The sequence below is a fragment of the Macaca thibetana genome, chromosome 8, assembly GCF_024542745.1.
Source record: "Macaca thibetana thibetana isolate TM-01 chromosome 8, ASM2454274v1, whole genome shotgun sequence".
Taxonomy (NCBI): Eukaryota; Metazoa; Chordata; class Mammalia; order Primates; family Cercopithecidae; genus Macaca; species Macaca thibetana.
In genome coordinates this window covers 29475125-29496549 of record NC_065585.1, presented here as the reverse complement: position 1 = coordinate 29496549, position 21425 = coordinate 29475125, and the positions used below count along the sequence as shown (strand labels likewise).

The following is a 21425-nucleotide window of genomic DNA, read 5'->3' as shown; positions in this document are numbered from 1 at the left end:
TCTCTCTGACAATGAATTAGGGCCTAAGGAGAAAGCAAATTGGAACAGTGTTAACATTAAAAAGTCATCTAGTCTTTGAAATACTATTATAATACTACCTTGGAAGATAGAGCAACTCAAATCTTGTTCACCCACGAGATAAGAAACAAAGTAGAGGGAGCCTCAGCTCTTAGGGCCAGGGTGCCTGGACCGAAATCCTGACTCTGCTACTTGCTACCTGTTGTAGCCTAGGCAATTCATTATACTTTCCTGAGACCCAGTTCTCTCCATTCTATAAAACGAACATGACAGCACTTTCTACCTTAAGTGAAGACAATACACAGCAGACTGCTCAACCAATATGAACCAGGATCAGCATTTTAAGGCGGCCCCAATGGAAGATGAACCTCTTGAAACGCAGCCTTTCCCCGGCCAACCTAGCTCACCTATGGCCTGTGGTTGCGCTCACTTTTATTTAGTAATCAGTGCTTAGCTGCACATCTACCAAGTCAGTTATTACTACACGCAACTCATTTCTATGCAAACCGTGTCCAGCCTTTGGGCAAAGTTTGCATGCCCTCTGCTCCCTGATGTTCACAAGTGAAAACACTAAGCCCAACACATTTAATAATGTCCTCCTTCCCATCATTAAAGGGCACCATGCAGCTTTAGCAGCCAGGAAACTAGCCCAGCACACATGCTGTGCAGCTGGCAATAGAGGCATCTTCAACAGCATCCACTCCTACATACAGTCTGATAAGGAACATTTTAATGGAGCCAAAACATCCATTTCCTTCCTCTATTTCTGCATTTAGCAAACAGGAGAGCTGGACAATCATATCAGGGATTATGAAATGGCCACTAAGGCTACCAGAACAGCAGGTCTAAATTTCGCCTACTCACTTTCAACCAAAAGTATGCACCCTTTCAGTTGTGGAAAAGTACAGAGGATTTTAAAAACCCCTACTTATTAACTAGCATGTACTCTACAGTGAAACTGTTTCTACTGTCGCTTAATTTGCAAAATCCAAGCAGATATTACTTTTAAAAATCCAGTGAAACTGTTTCTACTGTCGCTTAATTTGCAGAATCAAAGCAGATACTACTTTTAAAAATCCAACTATCCCTTTCAAAGGATTTGTAAAGTTGCTTACAGACTTAAGGTGACATCAGAAAAGCATGTTGGTATAATACAGTTAGCTAAGGTTTCTAGGAAGCTTTGGAATGTTTTGTTTTTAAAGAAGGGATAGATAAGTGCAAGTCCTACAAGTAATGAACTGTCCTAGAAGCAAAGAAATTCATTAAACAGATCTCCTTGATTTCTCCTTCATGGTCCCATGTCCATACAGATTTGGGAATGCACAATAATAGCAGGGCTTAATTTTCCAGAGCTGTTTAAAGTAATATTTAGGTGCTTAAAAGAGTTAAATGTTAAATCAAAGGGACTTCCCAATTCTCAGATAAAATAATTTTTTAAGTTAAAAAAAAGAAATTCTTAAACTTCAAAATTGTTCCCAGGCTTTTAAGACAAAATTAAAAGTGATTAGTAAAAATCAAACATTCAAAGAAATCTCAGAGGCATTGTTGTTCCAACATGAAAAACGTCTCAGCAGTTATTATTCAGTTATCGCTTGATTGGCTATCACTCAGGGAAACAGGAATATTAAAAATATTTGAGCAAAGAGGAATACAATATCCTCTTGCTGCCATAAACCTGGGCATCTTAAAGCAACATTACCTATGGTTGTGCTCAGCTCCTAACCCTACTCATCAATATTCATGTTACATCTCCTGAGTCTAAATCACCCTTGCTCCCTCAGCATGCAAGCATTGGACCCACTTACAAGTAACTTTCATCCTGAAGCCAAGACATAAGCCATTGTCCTCAAACATCACAACACAACCTTTGGGCCTGAGAATATTCAAAACATGGACGTTAAAAAGGCACATTTCTGACTCATGACCTTAGAGCCTAACGCTGTTATCCTCAGTTAAGGACACATCATTTATCATCTTGCATCTCTGATGAGTTCATGGTGTCTCACATATAATATCAGTAAAGTACAAGGCTGCTTGTGTTCTCCTTTTCCTATATTTTTCAAATGAATTCAGGCTTCCCCTTTGCCTTAGTTTCACTGGCACTGTTCCACTTCGCTAAATGAAATTAATCGATAAAAGGCAGGATTTGAAAGCACACTGCAAAATACAACATACTACGTTGCAACCAGTGGTATCCTACCTTAGGAATGATACATTAGGGCAAACATCAAGAAACATATATAACTTATGCAATACCAGGTAATATTTATTTTCTGCTGAAACCTCACAAACCAATTTCACAATTTTCTTAGTACCTGAAAGTCTATGTTGCCGGCCAAAGTGTTCTTCCCCTATGTTCCTATTTAATGCAACACTTTTGAGAACTACTGCATCCAAGTCATTTGTAAAGGGAACAAAAATGAATTAGGTATGCTCTCACTCTCCTCAGGTTCGTGATGCCCAGTAGCTCCTGGTATGAGCTATGCTAAAGCCACACATAAATGGGAGCACAAGGTGAGGATGTTTTAACCTAAATGAGCAGAAGTAGAAAGTTTCAGGAAGAAGAATATAGAAGCAAACATACCGAGGAACAGGTAGAATCCCTGTAGTTACGGCTGCATAGAAGGCATTTCATAAAGAGGGAAGAATATGAACAAAAGTCAGTGTGAGAATGTTCTAGGACTAGAAAGCACTACAGTAAGGATAGACACATGATGTAGTACAGATGGAGCTGGTAAATTGGGGGCAAATTGAAGGGTCCTGAATGCCAAGTTAATGATGATAAACAAGTTTAAAAGCAACTACTTAAGGAGGCTGAGTTCCATATTGGAACTCAGAACCAAGTTAGGTCTAGAGGTGAAGGCTCAGAAGTTATTTCATTTGGATAAGAAGCTAAAAGCATAAAACCCTCCAAGAAAATTGCATAGATTAAGAGAACATTCAATGACAGACTAGAACAAGTGTGGCAGAGATGCAGTGCCTGGAAGCCAAGCCAGAAGAGATACTCAAGAGAATGGCTGGCAGCATCCAATTCATCTGAGAGATGCAGTCAGATGGAAAGACCATTGGGGCCTGGCTTCCATGAGGCTACTGGCGACTTCAATACAGCAATGTCAACAAACAGAGGAGCCTTGGCAGATATCGCTTAGTTGAGAAATGGAGATTCACATGAAATGAAACCCAGATTCGGGCATTCAATATTTTCTCCACTCTGAGGTTATTTTTATTTTTATGTCTGAGTAGGTTTCTCTTTTATCTGAAACAGAACAAACTCCGTATCCAACTTAAAAGCATTCTAATTAATAAATCTCAACAAGCAACGTTTTGACTTTACCATGTCACTTGCAAGTTGAAATCCATCTGGAAATAAATAAAAAGTAGCTGTTTGTTTTGTTTTACCTTGTCTTGTTCTAAACTTTCAAAGGAGCCATATTCAATACTTGTTGTTACCTAAAATCCATCCCTTGCTTAAAACCTAATCTATCTCTCAGCTTCATTAGCCATGTATAAGGTATAGAATTGCATTTGGACTCTTCCTAGATTCCAAGAATGGTCCATAATCAGTCTACAACTGGATTATAATCCAAATACCAGAAGATAATGCTATTTAACTAGCTTCTATAAAATATCCACGATAGTCTGTGTTCACAAATATGCCTCATGAGAACAATTATAAAATAGTTTAAAGAATGTCTGAAAAGGAGTTTTCCAAAGTAGGTGACTGCATTAGCATAGTTGTGATTCAGGGCATTTTCAATACAGTTAAGTGTATACTGATTTATCAGGAAGGTAAATCCCTTAAGAGGTGGAAATAAACATTAAAATATAGCAACTCATCTTATTTAAACCTTATCTGGATATCACCTGTTATAAAAACCAACCAAAAAATAGTGCTTTCTGATAAACAAAGCCCAGAATAAGAACTCTGTTGCCTTATTTTGATCTGCAATGCTAAGAGTACATGAAAAGGTTCCAATCTCTCAAAATCAAAGAAGAAAACGAGATATTTTACATACAGGGGGAGAATTATGTAAAAAATAAATAACATTAACAAAATCATTAAGAAAAACTAGGGCTCATAAGCACTGATAGGGTTTCCTCTGGTTCTATAAGGTATACAATGAATGACAAATTATAATTCACAGTCTGGGTGAAAAATAAACTTTGCTATATAGAGATAATAGCCACAGGACGAGAAGGAAAAAAACTAGATGATTATGTAATAATAATGGAAGTCTTCAGCCTTTCTTCATATAGTACGCTCACCACACCAAGAAAGAAATTTTACGTGGGATGATCAGCATAATAGTCAAAATAGTTCCTTAACCCATTTTAAAATTGCTTTTTAATGTTAAACATCATTCTATAATTTTCTGATTTAATTGATTATATCTGATGGAATGAGTAAGATTATTTTCCACCAGCAAACTGTTTCATTTAAAGGAATAACTATTTACAAGCTATTTATAAAAAAGGCTTTTCACTTGAAAGAAACATTAAAGAAACAAAAACAAAAACAAAAAAGACAAGGCTGCCTTCTGGCTAAGAGACAGAGAGGAAAACCCATGCAAATGAAAGTACAATGTCTTCTTCACCCTGCGACTCAGGATGAACTGAACGGGGTTCAAATACAGACCCTGGACCAGCCCAGGTGTTTCCAGGGCCTGACACACCTCCTCCTCCTCCACCTCTTCCAGCATTTCAAAGACATTTCTGGAGCTATGCTCTGAAAGAGCTTGGGGCTGTCTTAGGTTCAACATCTTTCTGCATGATTTTAAAGAAATATTTACCACAATTCTTTAAAATCCAGAGGTGAAAATGACAACAGCATTGGGGTTGTAATGTGTGAATTTCACTTATGCAGGCATTCACCCTTTGGACTATACAATATAACTATTAGGTCTGGAAGACAAGAAACAAGGGATTTAAGTAAAATACCTCAGAAGTCTAAGAAGACAGAGAATTATTCCTGTATTTCCACTCCAACAAAGTAAATGATTAAAATTAGCTTAACTGTAATCAATAAACATAAATTGCATCCATGTTGTATGGTAGAGGCATGGCTAAAAATGGAAAGTTGAGAAATTCTAAAAGAAAAATAGAGGCATTAAATGTACATTTAAATTATTTTCACTACATTTGAAGTTGAAATTGATCATTCAAAAGACAGGATTCACAAGGAAAGTATTTAAAATAAATGAGGTTCTTTTATTTTTCTTTCATTAGTTTTTTATAAATGCTGAGGAGTTTATGTAAAACACCACTTATGGTTTTTCCAGCCAGATTTTAATAACTAATTGCACATTTCAAGCCTAATCTCACAGATGCTGTCTACAGTTTTTCAACCTGCCAAGGGAACTATGGCGTTATGAATAAAGAAACATCCATTTCATGGAAGATAAAAATATCCTTAATTCAAATGGACTATTTTTAAAAATATTACTCTCTATATAGATAAATGTTAAAGCTGCTTTAAGCTAAAGGAAAAGAGTAATACAAACTTAGCTTCTTATTAATGACCATTTTCATAACCAGTTTTTCAGTACCAATTAGATTTTATCTAAATGAATCCAACATTTCTATTGCTAAGGTGTTTGAAAAAAGCATTAAGCCTAGATTTTTCGCAGTAATTCTTTAACTTTCTGTGACAGCTTCTAAACATTTGATACCCATCAATCTAAATTACTGATAAAGAAATCATGTGAATAGATCAACTGATTCATTATGATCATCAATTTCTCACTGCATCCTAATAAATGACATTTTAATTCTATTCTCATATCCATGTGCAAAAAGAAAAATAAAGATTAATGAATCTTAACTAGTGAGCAGATTTCCTCAGCAAACATCAAAATCATCTAGTGTTTGACATATGAATGAGGATGGTGAACACACCCAAGTTCTAGTTCAGTCCTTTAACCAAGTAGGGGGAAGTCACCTTTATGTTCAGTTTTTTTGTTTATAAAATAAGATCATGCTAGAATGGATAGTAGTTCAAGTCCTTTCTGTCACTCAGAATAAAACATGACCCAGTGGTCACTCTGATATACCTGAAGTCAAGAGAAACAAAGAAGTAAAACCAAACTTGAACGGCAGATTTTAGACTGACCAGCTGAAGAAAGTTCCACCATTGAGATAAGAAGTGTTTCCTTGGCCAGGGTCTATTTCTCCATAACAGAATGTTAGAAGACTCTTAAGCCTAAACCCTTATTTTTTCCTTTTATGGGAAGCTGAACATTGTACACTTTGGCACAATGTGTCCAAAGCAGAATAGATGGGGGCCAGCTCTTATAGTGAAATCACAGAACTAAGCGAGTCACCTCAGAGACTACACCATCTACCCTACATCTGACTTCAGAGAGGCGATTTCATTTATTCTTCTGTTTATATGTTTTTGCGCATGGTTTTATTAATGTAACCTAATGAAATAAAATGTACATTCTGTTAGCTCAGAAAGTCACTTAATATATATGTACATGATCTTTTGCCAAAAAAAAGAGTTCATCAATTATTTTTACAATGGTGTTTATGAAAAAAAAACCCTACATTCTCCCACATTAGGAAAAGATGAAAAGAGCTATTGAACTTTTCATAATTTATCTGTACATAGAGGCTTTGAATTAAATCTAAAAACATCATCCTGCCTCTTCTATTGTATTCCAAATGGGCAAATTTTTTAAATTACACTTTCAAAATAACACGTTAACAAGATTCAAAATCAGCACATTATCTTAATTACACAACACCGATGTGATTACATCGGACCAAACATTTTGGCAAAACGTTTGCCTGACATCACAGGAACCAAACAAGGGGGTGGCTAGTTGAAATGTCCACATTTCTACCAGTGGAGACACCAAAATATTGTTAAATACACTCTACTAGCAATAGAAATAATGAGCTCTCTCAGAACCAATTCCACTTTCCAGGGCCTAGTATGGGTAATGTATTAGAGATACTAAGTTTGCAGTTTGGTATCTGAAATTTACTTAGGGCCTAATGCATTTATTCCTCTAATGAAAATGTTTTCTAATAGTATTCAAGATGTATGTGCAGAGCTGTTACTTGTTTACAGTAGCAGCTTATTTGTCTTTATACATAATTATAATTTAAGAATGCCGATCATCTCAGGCAAAGCGGTCGAAAAACAAAAACAGCCGACAAAACCAGAGAAAGCTTTCTTTATTCTAAAATGTCTTTATATTAAAATATGTCAGATTAAAGTCTCCACTCTACATACAGATTTAATTTTAACCCTGTGTCTGGGTAGTATTTTAAATATTTTTATCACTTTCGGAGAATTCCACAGAACTATCTTAAGCTAGTTTCAAACCTGGTAAAAGTTGTGAGTTCTTTTTTTTCTTTTTCCTCCCATCAAATTTTGAGATATAAAATGCATCATGTCTAAATGAGAAACAATCAAATGTTATAGTATTTTACATCATTCATAGTTTTCAACTAACCACAAAAATACTATATGATAATTTTCCAACATCACTGTTTTTTTGAAGTGAAAATGACTTATGAAAGGATTTCGCTCTAACTACTCTTTAGAAATGACCAAAATATCTTATCATGAAAAGGTGTGACAGGAGAACTGAAATCACTGATGTCTCAATTTCTGATGCATCAAAACATTTCTGAAAAAACAACACAAGAGAAAATAATACAAAATAAGTGCAAAATTCATTTGCGTTTTATAGGCAATAACAAAGTTTCTAGAATAAGAAAACCCCAAAAAGATAAAGTACTTCCTCTACTTTCTGATAAGCTTTAAAAGAAAAAAACTAAACCAAGCATTTCACAATCAATGGACTTCAAGTAATCCAAGAGAATTTGGGAAACATTTCTCTAAAAACTAATCCAGAACACAAGGTGTCAGTTTGGAAATAATGGAAGCATATTTCATTTTAAAAATCTGAAACTTTTTAAAGACAAAAATTCAAGTTAACATCCCAGTGATTAACTCTGGAACTGCTTAGCCAAAAACAACTTTCGGCACTTAAAACATAAAACTGTCAGTTTCCTCTGCTTGGAGACAAAACATACAAAAAGCAAACATTCACAGTTATATTTTCCTAGACATGAAAGATAGAACTAACTTTCATAAAAGGTGATCACTCTGAGTATTTCTACCTGATATGAGATTCATGTCGTAGCTCCTAAAAATCAGTTACAAATTCCAAACCTCAGAACTATCCTTAATAGATGGCTACTATTCCAGTTTGCGTTACTCCCTAAACTTGATGGAAATACAATCATTTATTGAACTACACTAGCTCAACGCATAAATATGTTAAGCAGCCTGTGACTGATGTTATTGAATTTATAAGCTACCAGAAACAAGTAAACTCCTTACTGTAGACCTCAAAGAGTTGATAACATGATACTTGGCATTCTACTTCTTGGGAATCTAAAACATAATGATATTGAGAATCTTTTAAGTATTCTTCTGCCCTAAATCCAGAAAACATGACTTTCAAGCATCATCCATGGTCAAATGGTCAAATTCATATTTATAAACTTGGAATAGAGAGTTTGGTGGAAGTATTGCATTACTAAAATTGACTTTTTTTTTAAGCCAGAACTATGTCATAGTTGGTGCTTGTAATTGTTTCAAAACTATACAACTTTATTTAATTCCATGCAATGCATTTCCTCATAGAAATGGAATAGCAAACTCCTACTCAATAGCAAACAATAAAATAAAATAAAATCAAGTATGTAAGCTTCTTCCTCTTCTTAGACACTGCCCCCAAAATGGAAAAGTTATACAGAAAGTAAGTAAAAATCCTGCAGCTTACACATTTTTGCACTGAGAAGGTAAATCCTTACTCCAGAAACCAAAATATTAGACCCCAAACAGTGTGGAGGGAAGAGGGGTAGGAGGTTGAAAAAAAGAAAAAAGTGATGATCAAGCAGGGCAGAATAAACCAGAGGAAGCATGCTTGGTCTCAGCATAATTTTCTTTAGCATCCTAAAATCAACGACATCACGCAGCCTATGATCTCTGCTTACTCTTCTGAAAACCATTCAGAGGATTTTCAAAACGGAAGAAATCTAGTTGTGTTTCCAAATGCCAAATGAACTAACAGGACCTTCCACTCCTGAAGGAAAACAGCACAGTAGCGCACCAGAAGCTAGAGAAGGCTTTTTGTCACGCAAAGCCGGAACTGATGAGTGTGACCCCAATGGGGTTTATCTAAAATTCCCAAGTACAACAGGCGAAGGGGTCAAAGTTTTCTATGTCAGAGATATATAAATAAAGCCATATGCAGCAACCATTCCTTATGTTATCACGGATTATACAGTATCCTAGTCCCCCTTCTGTTCAGATATATATACATCTCTCTTTTAAAGAAGGAACTGAAAATGGGAAAAATTAAAAGGAGGGAAACCTGCTAACACTAATATCTACCCCCAGTTCTCCAGCTCTAATCATTATTGCTCCATTTTTAAAATGTTAGTATTGCCAAGGACACACTGAATTGTTCAGAGAGTGAGAAGAACATGTATGTGCATAATTACGTGCTAACAGTGATATACTGAATTATTCTGGGAGTAAAAAGTATGTGATGTACATAAATGTACACAAATACATGTAACACTAAATACAAATATGCGTAACATTAAATGTACACAAATATGTGTAACACTGAATACAAATATGCATAACACTAAAAAGCTGAATGTTAGACACAGTGAAGATGCAAGATCGTGTACACATATTTACACATAATATGTGTACATTATTACTTTTACCAATGACCTAAAATCGTCTTACTGACAGCTTTCTTAAAGCTTATTAAAGTAAAAAGAAAAAGTAAAATGTGTTATAAATAATTAGGGCATTCCTTCAAAAGCACAAGTTTTCTTAAACACGGGACTTTAAAAACAGACTAAGCAGTGATGGGATAGAGTAAAATAGTTTATTATAATTGAGGTTTAGATGACAGTGGGTTTCTTACAGTAATTTACCACATCATACATCCAAAGAATGTAATTCAAATGCATTATAAATACAAAGGAGAAACATCTCTTAGTGTTTGTTTATAAGTTACAGAAAATAGTATTTCAAATTTTTCAATCCTTGAATGTGTAACTGCTTACACTAACTACTTGAAGATAAATTATTTTCTAAAACTTCCCTAAGTTTGCAGAACTGAGGAGGAAATTTTGCAATAATCTTCTAAAAAGGTATACTTCCAATATTAATTTAAAGACAGCTTAACATCAATCGTATTTTTTAATTTATAATTTAAATACAATTACTCATACAAAAATTCAGCAGCCGAATACAGGCAAAACGTATCATTTTAAAAGCTCTCAAAGGTATATCAAAAAATAATTGAGAAAAAATTATTAATCATACAACAAAGAGATGAATACATATTGAAAAATTTAGTAATATGGGCCTTGATTAAAATTAATATATATATGACCTGTCTTAACTTGGCATCAAAAAGCAAAGCAAAAACAAATGCAAAACTTTCTTTTAGGAACTTTTATATGTTCAGAAGCTACTTAATAGGATTGAGAGAAAATGGGCTGATGTATTTATTTCCACATCTTGCAAAGCTAAAGATGATATGCAGATAATGACATCACAAAGTAGGCACAAGCAGAATTTGGTTTTTAATTTGTTTTGTCTATCATGGTCTCATTTCAGAACCAAAATTACAATTAAATTAACCCTCAAATAGGTGTTGGGATGCATTAAGTAATTAAAATGGGCATTACAAAGACTAAAGTCATTTCAAAAAATATGTAATATGTTAAAATTCCATGTAGTGCCTGTAACGTAAAAACATTCTATGCAAGTGAGATTATAGCTATCCTGCACGTACATGTACACACTTAGTTAATATGAAGCCACAAATTCATATGTTGCACTTGTGCATAGCTCAGAGAGAAAAAGCTAAAACTAGATTAGTAACGCTTGATCCCTTTGTACATGAAGTGTATCATGTAATAGAGAAATTAGATTCCACAAACTAACTTCTGCCATATATTTTTACACTATTTATAAACGTATCTGATCTTCCATATGATACATAGAGAAACTGAAATAGCAATCCACATTGTATTGTAGAATCTAATCAGGAAGCACATGTTATATTATTAATGTTTATTGATTTGTAAGCTTTATACATTCTGTCCAAATTCTACAAGTAAAAACAGCTCTGAAATCCTTTTGATCTTTCTTTTTCTACAGCTAAGGTATTTTTAGTGTTTAAATAGCAGTTGATGTCGTATCTATTGTCTTATACAGTACTGGATTCATTCCTGGTTACTATAATACTCAATTTAATAACTAATAATATTAATGCTTTTTTTCAGGCTTGGGACATATACAGCAGATAATATAAATATGTTTACTATTTTTTATGATACTATACTACTCACTATCATGAATACAAAGTAATTAACAGATAAGGCTATTATTAATGCAAACAAGAGAACCATGCTTCCCTCAAAAAGAAAAAAAAGAAATGGAACATAAACTATAAATACTCATATATTTCCTTCTAACACTATCTAGTATAGAAGACAAATAGCTAACAATAAATTATCTGTTTATTCATGTTAAATAAATTTAATATGTACATTAACTTCTGACTTATTTAAAAGTATATGGAATATTTTCCAGAGCCTATTTTGACTGTGTCAATTACCCTAGATACCAAAGTTGTTGTATTGTGTTGCTTGATGAAATAGGACATAGAGCAACCCTCAAAACCAGTATTACAAGCCTGGCAAATAGCATCACATTTGGGTGACGCACAGAATCCATCACCCTAGGGAAAAACGCATTGGGTCATAGTACAGAGTCTTTACATGTTCCATATTATTTCCACATAACGTTTTGAGATGATAGAATTGTAAACTATAAAGTGGTAGCCCATAAAATGATATACTCACAAACAGTCCGGTCCCTTAACTGCTCCTCTCAACAGAAATGAGACTTAAAAAATGATCTCAGAAGCATTTCTTAAAATGCGCTGAAAGGTGGCATTTTCATTTATAATTTTTTTCATTAAAAAAAATTCCTTAGTAAATTCAGAGCAGATATAAGTATTATGATAACAATTGATTCATTATGTTTAAACTCCATACTCATTTCAAACTTTTAGACTTCACAATGTAGGTCATGTTAACTCCTTAAAAGATTCACGTTTCAAGTACAGAGTTAATAGTTAGCATTCTAAATTCCACCATCAAACTGTGTCTGAGTATTATCTGTCTACATACATTCCATATATAAAACACACCTATAATAGCATGCACATATAATGGCAATAATTCAAACACAGCAAAGCTATCGTGAGTACTTCAAACATTTGCAGGCAATTACACTGCTAGAACTCCTCTCATATTATAGGTATTCTATGACTAGCTACTAAAAAGTTACACAAATCAAAATGTGTTACCTTTGTTCAAATAATACTGCTGTTCATTATACAACAGAAAATGTCATCCTTAATCTCTCGGGAACCAAGATAGTGGTGGATTCTTGGAGCAGAAGTAGTGCAGAATGGTTTGAGGCAAAACCGAAACATATTGTTTAAGTAAACCTTAAGGGGAGGGGAGCATATGCGCAATTGATGGATTTTTTTTTTTTTTTGGTATCATCTTCCACAAAGCCTCCCACCAACCCCTCCCCACCACTTACCAGTAAACAATCTGCTGATATTAAGGGACTACGACTCTAAACACCTCCCTTTGCCTTCTTTCCTTCTTGTTAAACTTGATTGCTTTTCCCTCAGTTTTGTAGTAACAAACAATATTCATTAAATAAAAATTTATTAACAGATGCAGCCATAACATGAAATACATATTTGAAAACTTTGTAATAAAATGAACCTAGATTTACTCCAAGAAACTTTCACTATGCTGATGTGAACAACATATACATTAAGTTCCTTAAGTTTTTCCAAACAAATCTTTAAAGGAGCCATGAGCAAAAGAGGAATGCCTATGATTTGAACTAGAGTCTGTAACTCTCGCAAGAAAAACCGAGAAGCCTATCAAGTAAATCAAAACTGTCAAATTTCTAAGCAGAGAACACTTCAATATCCCAAATATGCGGAATGCTTTTTATAGTCATAAATGCCTTAAGGACTAAATTCTTCCTTGTGTGACAATTTTCACTATATATATAATTCCTTAAATGTGCTCTAGGTAAGGAAGGAAAAAAAAAATCAGGAACAATTTGGGTTAAAAGCAAAGTCCACGACAAGTAACCATAAGATTTAAACCTCAGGAACAATTCACCAAAGAAAAGTTGAGACAGTACTTAGTTGTGACCCACCGAATGGGGCAGAGGGCCCCATTTCTGGGTGGCGTGTCTTTCTCCAAGGAAGGGAACACTAGCACAAATCTTTTTGCCCCCTAAAAATATTTTCCTACTCGCCAGCTTCTGAAGTTGCCCTGATGTCAATCAACATCACCTAGATGTCTCTTAACTGGTGAAAGTTGTTTGCCTGTGCAAAGTCAGAAAGAAAGACATGACTATTTATATTTTTTTAAAAAAAGGAAACTATAAATACTGTTTGATAAATAGGGTTAAAAAATCATCTAAAATTGTAAGAAAAAAAAGAGCGGCCTGTAGAAACACACTGACCCTTAAAATTAATGTTTTCAATCTAAAAATGCATTTTTGTAAAGTTTCATCTATTTTCCTTCCTCCGCACATAAAAATGATTAATGTCACATCTAAACTTCCACATTTTAGGCTCTTGCTAACAGGTGTCACATTCTTTATATAAACATATTCTTTGACCTGTGGCCATTGATAACCTTAATTAATTAATCTCCATTGAAACAAAAACAAATGGTTTTTTTTTTTTTTCCAAATAAGAAAGAAATAATGCAACGCAAATACCCACTCTCCCCAAAACCCAAAAACTGTTTAAGTTACGGTAACCTGAAATGCACCAGCCATCACAAAGAGCAATTGGAGAAATCCAGCAGTGCTCAGCAGGAAAGATTTTTAATAACAGATTGAAAAACAAGAATAAAAATAACTGCATCAACAGAGCCTTTCTTCCTCAGGCCACAAGCCCGTTCTTACTTGAACTTTTTTTTTTTTTTAAATGGCATTTTGGCCACTAAAACCAATCCAGAACATTATTAAAAGTTAAAAGCTACCAATTACTTCTGTCTGTTCTTTTAAAGCAAAGTTTGGCATTACGTCAGTTGGTTTAAAGAAAACAAGAAAGAGAGAGAGAAAGAGTATGAGAGAAAGTTTCCTGCTTGTATAAACTAAACCACCAGGGAAGGTGTCTAGCCACTTGTAAAGTATTTACTGCAGGTTTTTAAAAGCTAGCAACATTTTAAAAATTAAAAGTTTTCTGTTATTATTTTTAGTGAAACACACTTAAGAACGACAAGTGTATCCTTAATGTCTTCTTCGGGGTGTCTTAATGTTATGTTTGTATTTCAGTTATAACTTGGAATCAGAAAATGATTTCAAATGATGCTCCAAATTTGAAGTACATAGATAATTTCACCTTTATTTTTGCTATTTTTTGGATTTGTGCTCTTGGAAAAGGAAAAAAAAAAAAAGTGGGATAGCAAAAAGTAAACCGCTACAATAATAGCTGCTATATGCTGCAGGGACCAGTCGAGTTTCCTCACCTAACTAATGCTTAACAATAAAATGGTTTTCACCTGTAGATCCTACTGCAACTTCAGAGATTCCTGAAGCTCAAAGATCTCTTTCTAACCAAAGTCAACTTCTACATTATTATGTCCATCAGAAAACCAAACTAAAGGCCAAATTCAGTTCTCAGGAACAGGAGAAACACTGAGCGCTGTGACAGCTCAAAAAGTGATCATAATAATAAAATTGAAGATATTATTTATAAATGTCATATATAATTAATAGAATATTTTATACAAACAAATGACTTTGGCCCTACTTACATTGGAGGATAAATTTTGAAAAGTGGTTATATCCTCTGCAGCACTGTTTACTATTGAACAATGGTATAAAACAAGATTTGGTATTTTACCATATTTACTTTAATCCACTGGTTACAGCTTTCCGGAGACAAATTATTTTCAAAATTACACTAAAACAAACCTCTACGTAATTTTTTAATGTAAATAATTGCAAAGTATGTTAGTCTTTTCCACACACGACAAGTACTCTTAAACAATTAGATTAAATGTCTACTTGGCAAAGGCTAGAAGAGCATCTTTATAGTATATCTAAGGGGGACTCAAAAATTCCATAAATCATAACTATGATAGTAACAAAGAATTTACTTATTTCTGTATAATAACAAAAGATAAATGTCACTTTCACAGAGAAGCCATCACAGTAAAACCAAGTCTACGTATGCTGTCATTAATTTCCCAAAACTTCAACAAATGGTAAATAAGGATGATAAATGAGTACACAAGACTCAGAATTAGTTATCAATGGTATTAGCAGTTATCATCAGCAAAAGAGGGAGAAAAAGAAACCTATTACCTGAAAGCTTGACCTAGCAAGGATGAACAACAAAATACGAGCCCATAAAACTTGCCTGTTTTTATCAAATTGATTGTAACTTGTGAGCTGCAATATTTGGGACAGAACTGTCTGAGTTTATAGTTTTCTCTGCCTGCTAAAAACAGATGCAGACTACCACACTAGCTGTCCTGCGGAAACTAAATTAAGGAAAGGCAAATACCAAGTGGAAAGTTGTCAGCCTGTTGAATGAATGGCTTCATTTTACACACTAGAGAAATCTTAATAAGAATATGTTTTAATGTAAGCCAGTCATTTTATTTTAAGTTCATCACTTATTACAAAAATAATCATTCCTTTAAATCAATTATAGACACCTGCCCCTAACTTTCTTAAAGTCTATTTTGTTTTACACACAATAGCACAGTGTTGTTACATTATCGTTGCTATCAAAAGAAGAACTGAAGTTAAAATATAATTATTTTAAAATATTTGTGTTATGAAAAACATTTAAAGGTCAGTTATCAGTATTTATTCCAATTTCAAATTTGAAATAAAGTTCCAGTTCAAAAACAATTTGCTGCAAGTCCTCTGAAAACTTTCAGTAATGTTTATTTACAACAAAGAAGGTAAGAGTTTATAAAAAACATACACTCTTTGGTTGCTTTCTTCATAAAAATGTACAGATCATTAATCACATATTGTAGGTTGTATATCTGTACACACATACACATATACATCTAATAATAGTAGTGATAATAGTACCGTCACTGAAATACTTAACCGTAAAAGCTGCTTTTCTACAGATGCATCCATTTCCCTGTTTTAAAGGTTTTCCTTATGAATAAAGATTTCCGTATAGGAAGAGACCTATATGAAGTAAATCAGAATAAACTCAGGAGTGGTAGGTGACTTAAACAATACTGAAAATACGGTAGTAGTATGTGTAACTCATTTAGGATTAGCACACTGATTCGGATCCTAAACTGGTTTTCAAACACGTATGCAGAAAATGTTATAAAATCATTTAAAATATTAGTCATTGAAATGCTAAGTTCTAAATTCAGTTGAGACTTCACAGCTATTATGACACTTTTCTCCTTACCTTCAACGTTATCTTTAATAGACAAAGGACAAAACCTAAATAGTAGCACAGACCCTCACAGCATCTAGAATTCAAAGGAGTGACAAGCATTGTGTTAATAACTTGCTACTTTCCACCACTTATTTGAAAAGTGTTAGACTAGCTATTATGTATGTAAAAGCAGTATACACATATATATCCTAACATATAACATACATAGCAGGAAGCCATAAACATCAGCTCACCGGTGGTAAATAACACTTTGCCAACAGAGCACTGATGAAGCTTCAGAAGGCCTCACATTTAGAGAAATCAAGTTACAATGTTGGCATTAAGACTCTATTTCCCCCTCAGGAGTTTTATTTTCACATTATTAACATCCAGAAATAATCGTCAAACTTTAGGATGTTACTAGCTAGCCCTGTATATTAAATTGAATCTAGAGATGTTTTTATCCAAAGGTATAGCTTTAAAAGGAAGTTATGAAATCCAAGGAGAGAGAAACTCTAAGAATATGTTTGACTTGTTAAGATTAAGCACATCATTAATAAACTTTCACTTAAAGGTAAAAAAAAAAAAAAAAATCCTCAAAATGTTGGTATCATTTCCAGACTGTCCTGTCAGCATCATAACTTACAGGAAACGCTTCATCTTCCCATACAAACCCTGTATTTATTCACAACCCTGGCATACTTGGGGAAAGAGAAAAAAAAAGCCCACACGATTTTAGATTCTGTTTGCTTTTATACGTTAACTGGTGGAATATCTGAGAGAGCCTTCTAAGCAAATGAGCGGCATGTAAAACTTCACAACAGTGACTTCAGAAACTTTCATTCTCATTTTGTCCACGTCAAGAACTGGCTGCCCGCATGACTTTCCTTTGCTGTCCCTTGCATTTTTAACTCTGGCAGCCTTTCCTAAATGATCAACTTTTTCTAAAACCAGCAGGAAAGTAACATGATGCCAGCAAGATCCATAGGTTTTAGCTTCAGAGCTGGAGGACTTTGAAGAATTGTTGGAAGGTTCCTATTTTATTTTTGCTTTGAACAATCAAGTTTTAGCCAACAACCAGGCCCGGAGTTATCATTTCTTTGTAATTTTGTCTCAGGCCCTATCTCTATTTTTCTTTTGTACTTATTATCTCTCCCAGACCCTTTCCTGTTCACCTGGTGTGTTTACAAAAGTTCAGTGAATCTACAAAAGTTCAATGAATAGGCCTAACTTGTCTCAGATTTAACTTCTCCGCTGAGCTTCTCACTTACCTCGCTTAAACTCTAGCCGTGATTTTCCAAAATGGGATAAGAATGAATATTCTATCATAATTTAGATTCACCATTAAGATCCATGGCTTACTCAAAAAACTTTCAAAGCATCAAATATGAGGCCTAAAAAGATAGAGGGAAGTAAAGCCCGTCCTAAAATTTAATAAGTCCAAGATTCCCTCTGAAACCCACCAGTCCTTCTCACCCTCTAACTTAAATTGCTTTAGACTCCTGGGGCCATAAAACAGTTACTGACTTCCCTGGGGAAGGGGGAAACACCACCATCTCAGACAGGTACTAACAAAAAAGCTTTCCCAGCCACAAAAACAGCTTTGCACTTCAAACAGCTCCCACCGCCGCCTCACCCTCAAATTATTCATGGGGTCCTATAATCCTGGAGTTATTTGGAGGGACAGCGATGTTTGCCTTGGCCTTTCAAAGATGCGTTTCTCTAGATCCCAAACAGGAACTAGACAGAAAGCAAAGCGTCTGTCCGCCTGGACGTCCCACCGCTGTCAGGCATTTAATCACCGGCCAGTGTCCCCTGACCCGCGCGACACATGGCGCATCAACCGCATCGCAGAGGAAGTCTGCCCCTTCCTCAGTCCCTAAGGAAGCGCCCGGGCTGCAAGGCCCTGCCACATGGTACGGACAGGGCACAGACCCCTCGGCCAAGCTGTCCTGAGCCGCTCTGAGGCGGGTGCACCAAGGGATGCGACACCCGCCTTCTCCAGAGCCCAGCTGGGCCTTTAAGGGAAAAAAGTTTGAAGCCTGCATTTGCAAACTCTTCAAAGCCAAAGGCAGTCCTGTGCTGTTTTCCCACTTCGGGGACCACACGGAGGTCCCTCTCTGAGACCCTCCCGACCCTCCCTAGTTCGCCCAACTTACTACTCTGCATGCTGGTGCCTAGTCTGCGCCCCGCTTGTCACGAGCCCCCAGAAAACTTGCAGTGGCGGCGGCGGCGGCGGCCCCTCGGGTCCAACCACCTCCAGCTCCTCCGCTGCGCCCGGTAGGAGAGAATTAAAATCAGCCAGAAAGAGACAGCGAGGGGGAGTGGGGCTGCGAGGGGGAGGGGGCACCGGCCTGAAACTTCTTTTTTTGGCAAATGGGGATTTGTTTTTCCTCCTCCCCGGCGGCTGAACTTGACCCTGCTGACTCCAGGGGCTACTGCAGTTTGAAGTCGCTGGTTTCCAAGGCTCAGATGCCTTAGACCCACCAAAAGGAGGAGAGGAAGGGGTGAAAAGGGAGCAGAAGAGAAGAAAGAAAGAAAGAAATCACACGCTCAAAAAGGAAGAAAGAAAATGCATGTGAAACCCGAGAAGCCTGCGCTTGGCTTTCTGCACACTCTCCCTCTGCCTTTTTTTTTTTTTTTTTTTTTTTTTTTTTTTTTTTTTTTTTTTCAAAGAAAGTCACTTTTAATTCCCAGGGCTCCCCGCTCGCGATCGCCCACATTTTGCGCACACACGAGCGGGCGCTGCACTCGCGTCGCGGCGCCCCGGGCCCGGTCGAGGGGAGCCCGCGCCCCCCGCGCCCCCCGCGGCCCCCGGCCCCGCGGCCCGCCCGGGCCTCCCCTCCTTACCTGTTGATTAATCGTCAAGAACACCCTCGGCAGCCCGAAAGATGGTGGCGCGGCGGCCAAAGCCATGAACCGTCTTCTGTTGTTTGCAGAGTTGATCTTGGATTATTGCGGGGGGGAGAGAAAAAGGTCTTTCCTGCCTCCCCCCCTTTCACCCCCCCACCCTTATTTAAAAAAAAGAGAGAGAGAGAGAGAGGGAGAGAGAGAGAGAGAGAAAGAGAGAGAGAAAGAGAAAGGAAATAGAGCAAGGATGTGCCCGGTGCCGGGTGGGAGAGGGGAGGGGGTGTTGTTTTTTGTTTAAAAAAAAAAAAAAGAAAGAAAGAAATAGGAAGGCGAGAGAGCAATCGAGAGGACGCGAGGTCTGAAGAAACCAGCAGCACCAAAAAAGAGGACGCTAGAGATTGCAGTGAGATCGGGTCTTTATCAGAAATGTTATCGCTTGTCAGGACCTCAGTCTCCGCGCATTACGTCAGTTTCAAGACACCAACACTATTAATATCAAAGGAGCCTTCGCGGAGGAAAGCGCCACCCCAGACCGAGCTCCCTTAAAGAGACAGCGCGCGTCCCCGCGCCGCCGCCGCCGCCCCGCCCGGCTCCGAGCACCCGCCGCCGCCGCCCGCCGGGACCGGCCCCGGCCGCGGCGAGCCGGCTGCGCGAGAACTTCGCCCGAGTCGGAGCGCCGCAAATGAGAGCGGCGCGGTGCAGGGACCCGGCTACCTTCCCGCCCCGCCTCTCCCCCCTCCTCCCTCCCCCACCTCCCGTCTGTGAACGTGCGGGCTGGAAAAGGAGGAAAAATCCAAACGCGTTAAGAATAATGTGATAAAGACGAGGACTTACCTTGGGGGAGTGGGGGGCAGGTGGGGGGCAGTGCGTGGCCGCCAAACCGACGTTCCCCAGACACTCAGAGATGCTAACAGAAACAATCTAAAGAACTCTCAAAGTCCTTTTACCTTTTCTGTTGTTACTTTCCCTTCTGTCTCTCAATTAAACGACGCAGGATGTGTGTGTGCGTGTGCGCCCCCTCCCCCGCCCTTTATCTGTGGCAAGAAGTCTCAGGACACCTAGTTGGTGATCAGGATTCCCCATGCTTTTCATGGCAAGAAGACTTGAGGAGAACAACTTGAACTCTATCCTGAGTTGGAGAAGTGCGGACTGAGGTTGCTATGGTTTTCTGAGCTAAAGAGAAGCCAGAAACTCAATGGGTGCTTCAAGGGGGTACCACAAAATAGACAAAATGGGAACATTATTCAAATGCTGCAAGATTAATACATGCAGTTTGGGGTTTTAGTAGCAGATAAGGAACTCTGAATTAAGCGTGACATTCTTTTTTACCTACTTTACATTACCATATACTCTCATTGTTAAGAGAAATTGTGTCAACATAAAGTTCAATGGATCGAGCTTTATTTTTCTTTTTCTTTTTTTTTTCTTTTTGACTTCTAAAGATCAACAATGCATAAAACATTAGCATGACAGGATTCAAAGTATAGTAGGTGTTAAAAACAAAGTAAACATTTATTGGGCGTTTGGATTTCATTTTCTTCAGTTGGGTGACTTTAAGTGGCATGTTTTTCCTCTGGTGAAAGTCAGTTTAAAGTAATTTTGTGCTAAAAGGAGAAACATCTTTCCTTTTCCAAACTACAAAATGATTAAAATTAGAATCTTAGAGAGGTACAATCACGAATCTGAGAGCCGAAGATGAAGTAATTTCCTCCAAAATATTTTTCACTAAATGATTCTTGCATCTTTTTAAAGAAAAGATAGGTATATTTTCCAAACATACTATTATCAGAAGTGAAAAAGCCAATCATACTAAAAAATTAAAACTGAAGTAGGTGCTTTTAGAACCTTACTCCTTTTTCTCTATGGTCTTTATTTAATATACTTAGTCAAGCAGATATGTGATTTTTTTTTGTAGCACATTTATTCCAGAAGTGTTTTGGTACCGTTTCCCATACACTCTTTATGAGTAGAAAAGCAATAATTCTTTTGCAATAGAGAAACTAGTCAGGTGAAAAAGTAGTC

The 21425-nt window shown here is 36.6% G+C and overlaps 1 protein-coding gene across 6 annotated transcripts in view; it reads right to left on the bottom strand.

The window, feature by feature from the left end:
• TRPS1 (transcriptional repressor GATA binding 1) overlaps window positions 1-19930 on the bottom strand; it is a 263713-nt gene extending 243783 nt beyond the window's left edge. For 4 of the 6 annotated variants that reach the window (XM_050801958.1, XM_050801957.1, XM_050801961.1 and 1 more), the window contains exon 1: window positions 19404-19930. Coding sequence is in view for 1 of the 6 variants with exons in the window: in XM_050801962.1 (XP_050657919.1) it covers window positions 18713-18722 (10 nt within the window). In the remaining 5 variants the exon portion in view is untranslated. Of the gene's footprint in view, window positions 1-301; window positions 10363-18712 lie in introns of those variants that run through there. The other 2 variants (XM_050801962.1, XM_050801966.1) reach the window with 2 other exon arrangements.
• Window positions 19931-21425: the final 1495 nt, after the last annotated feature.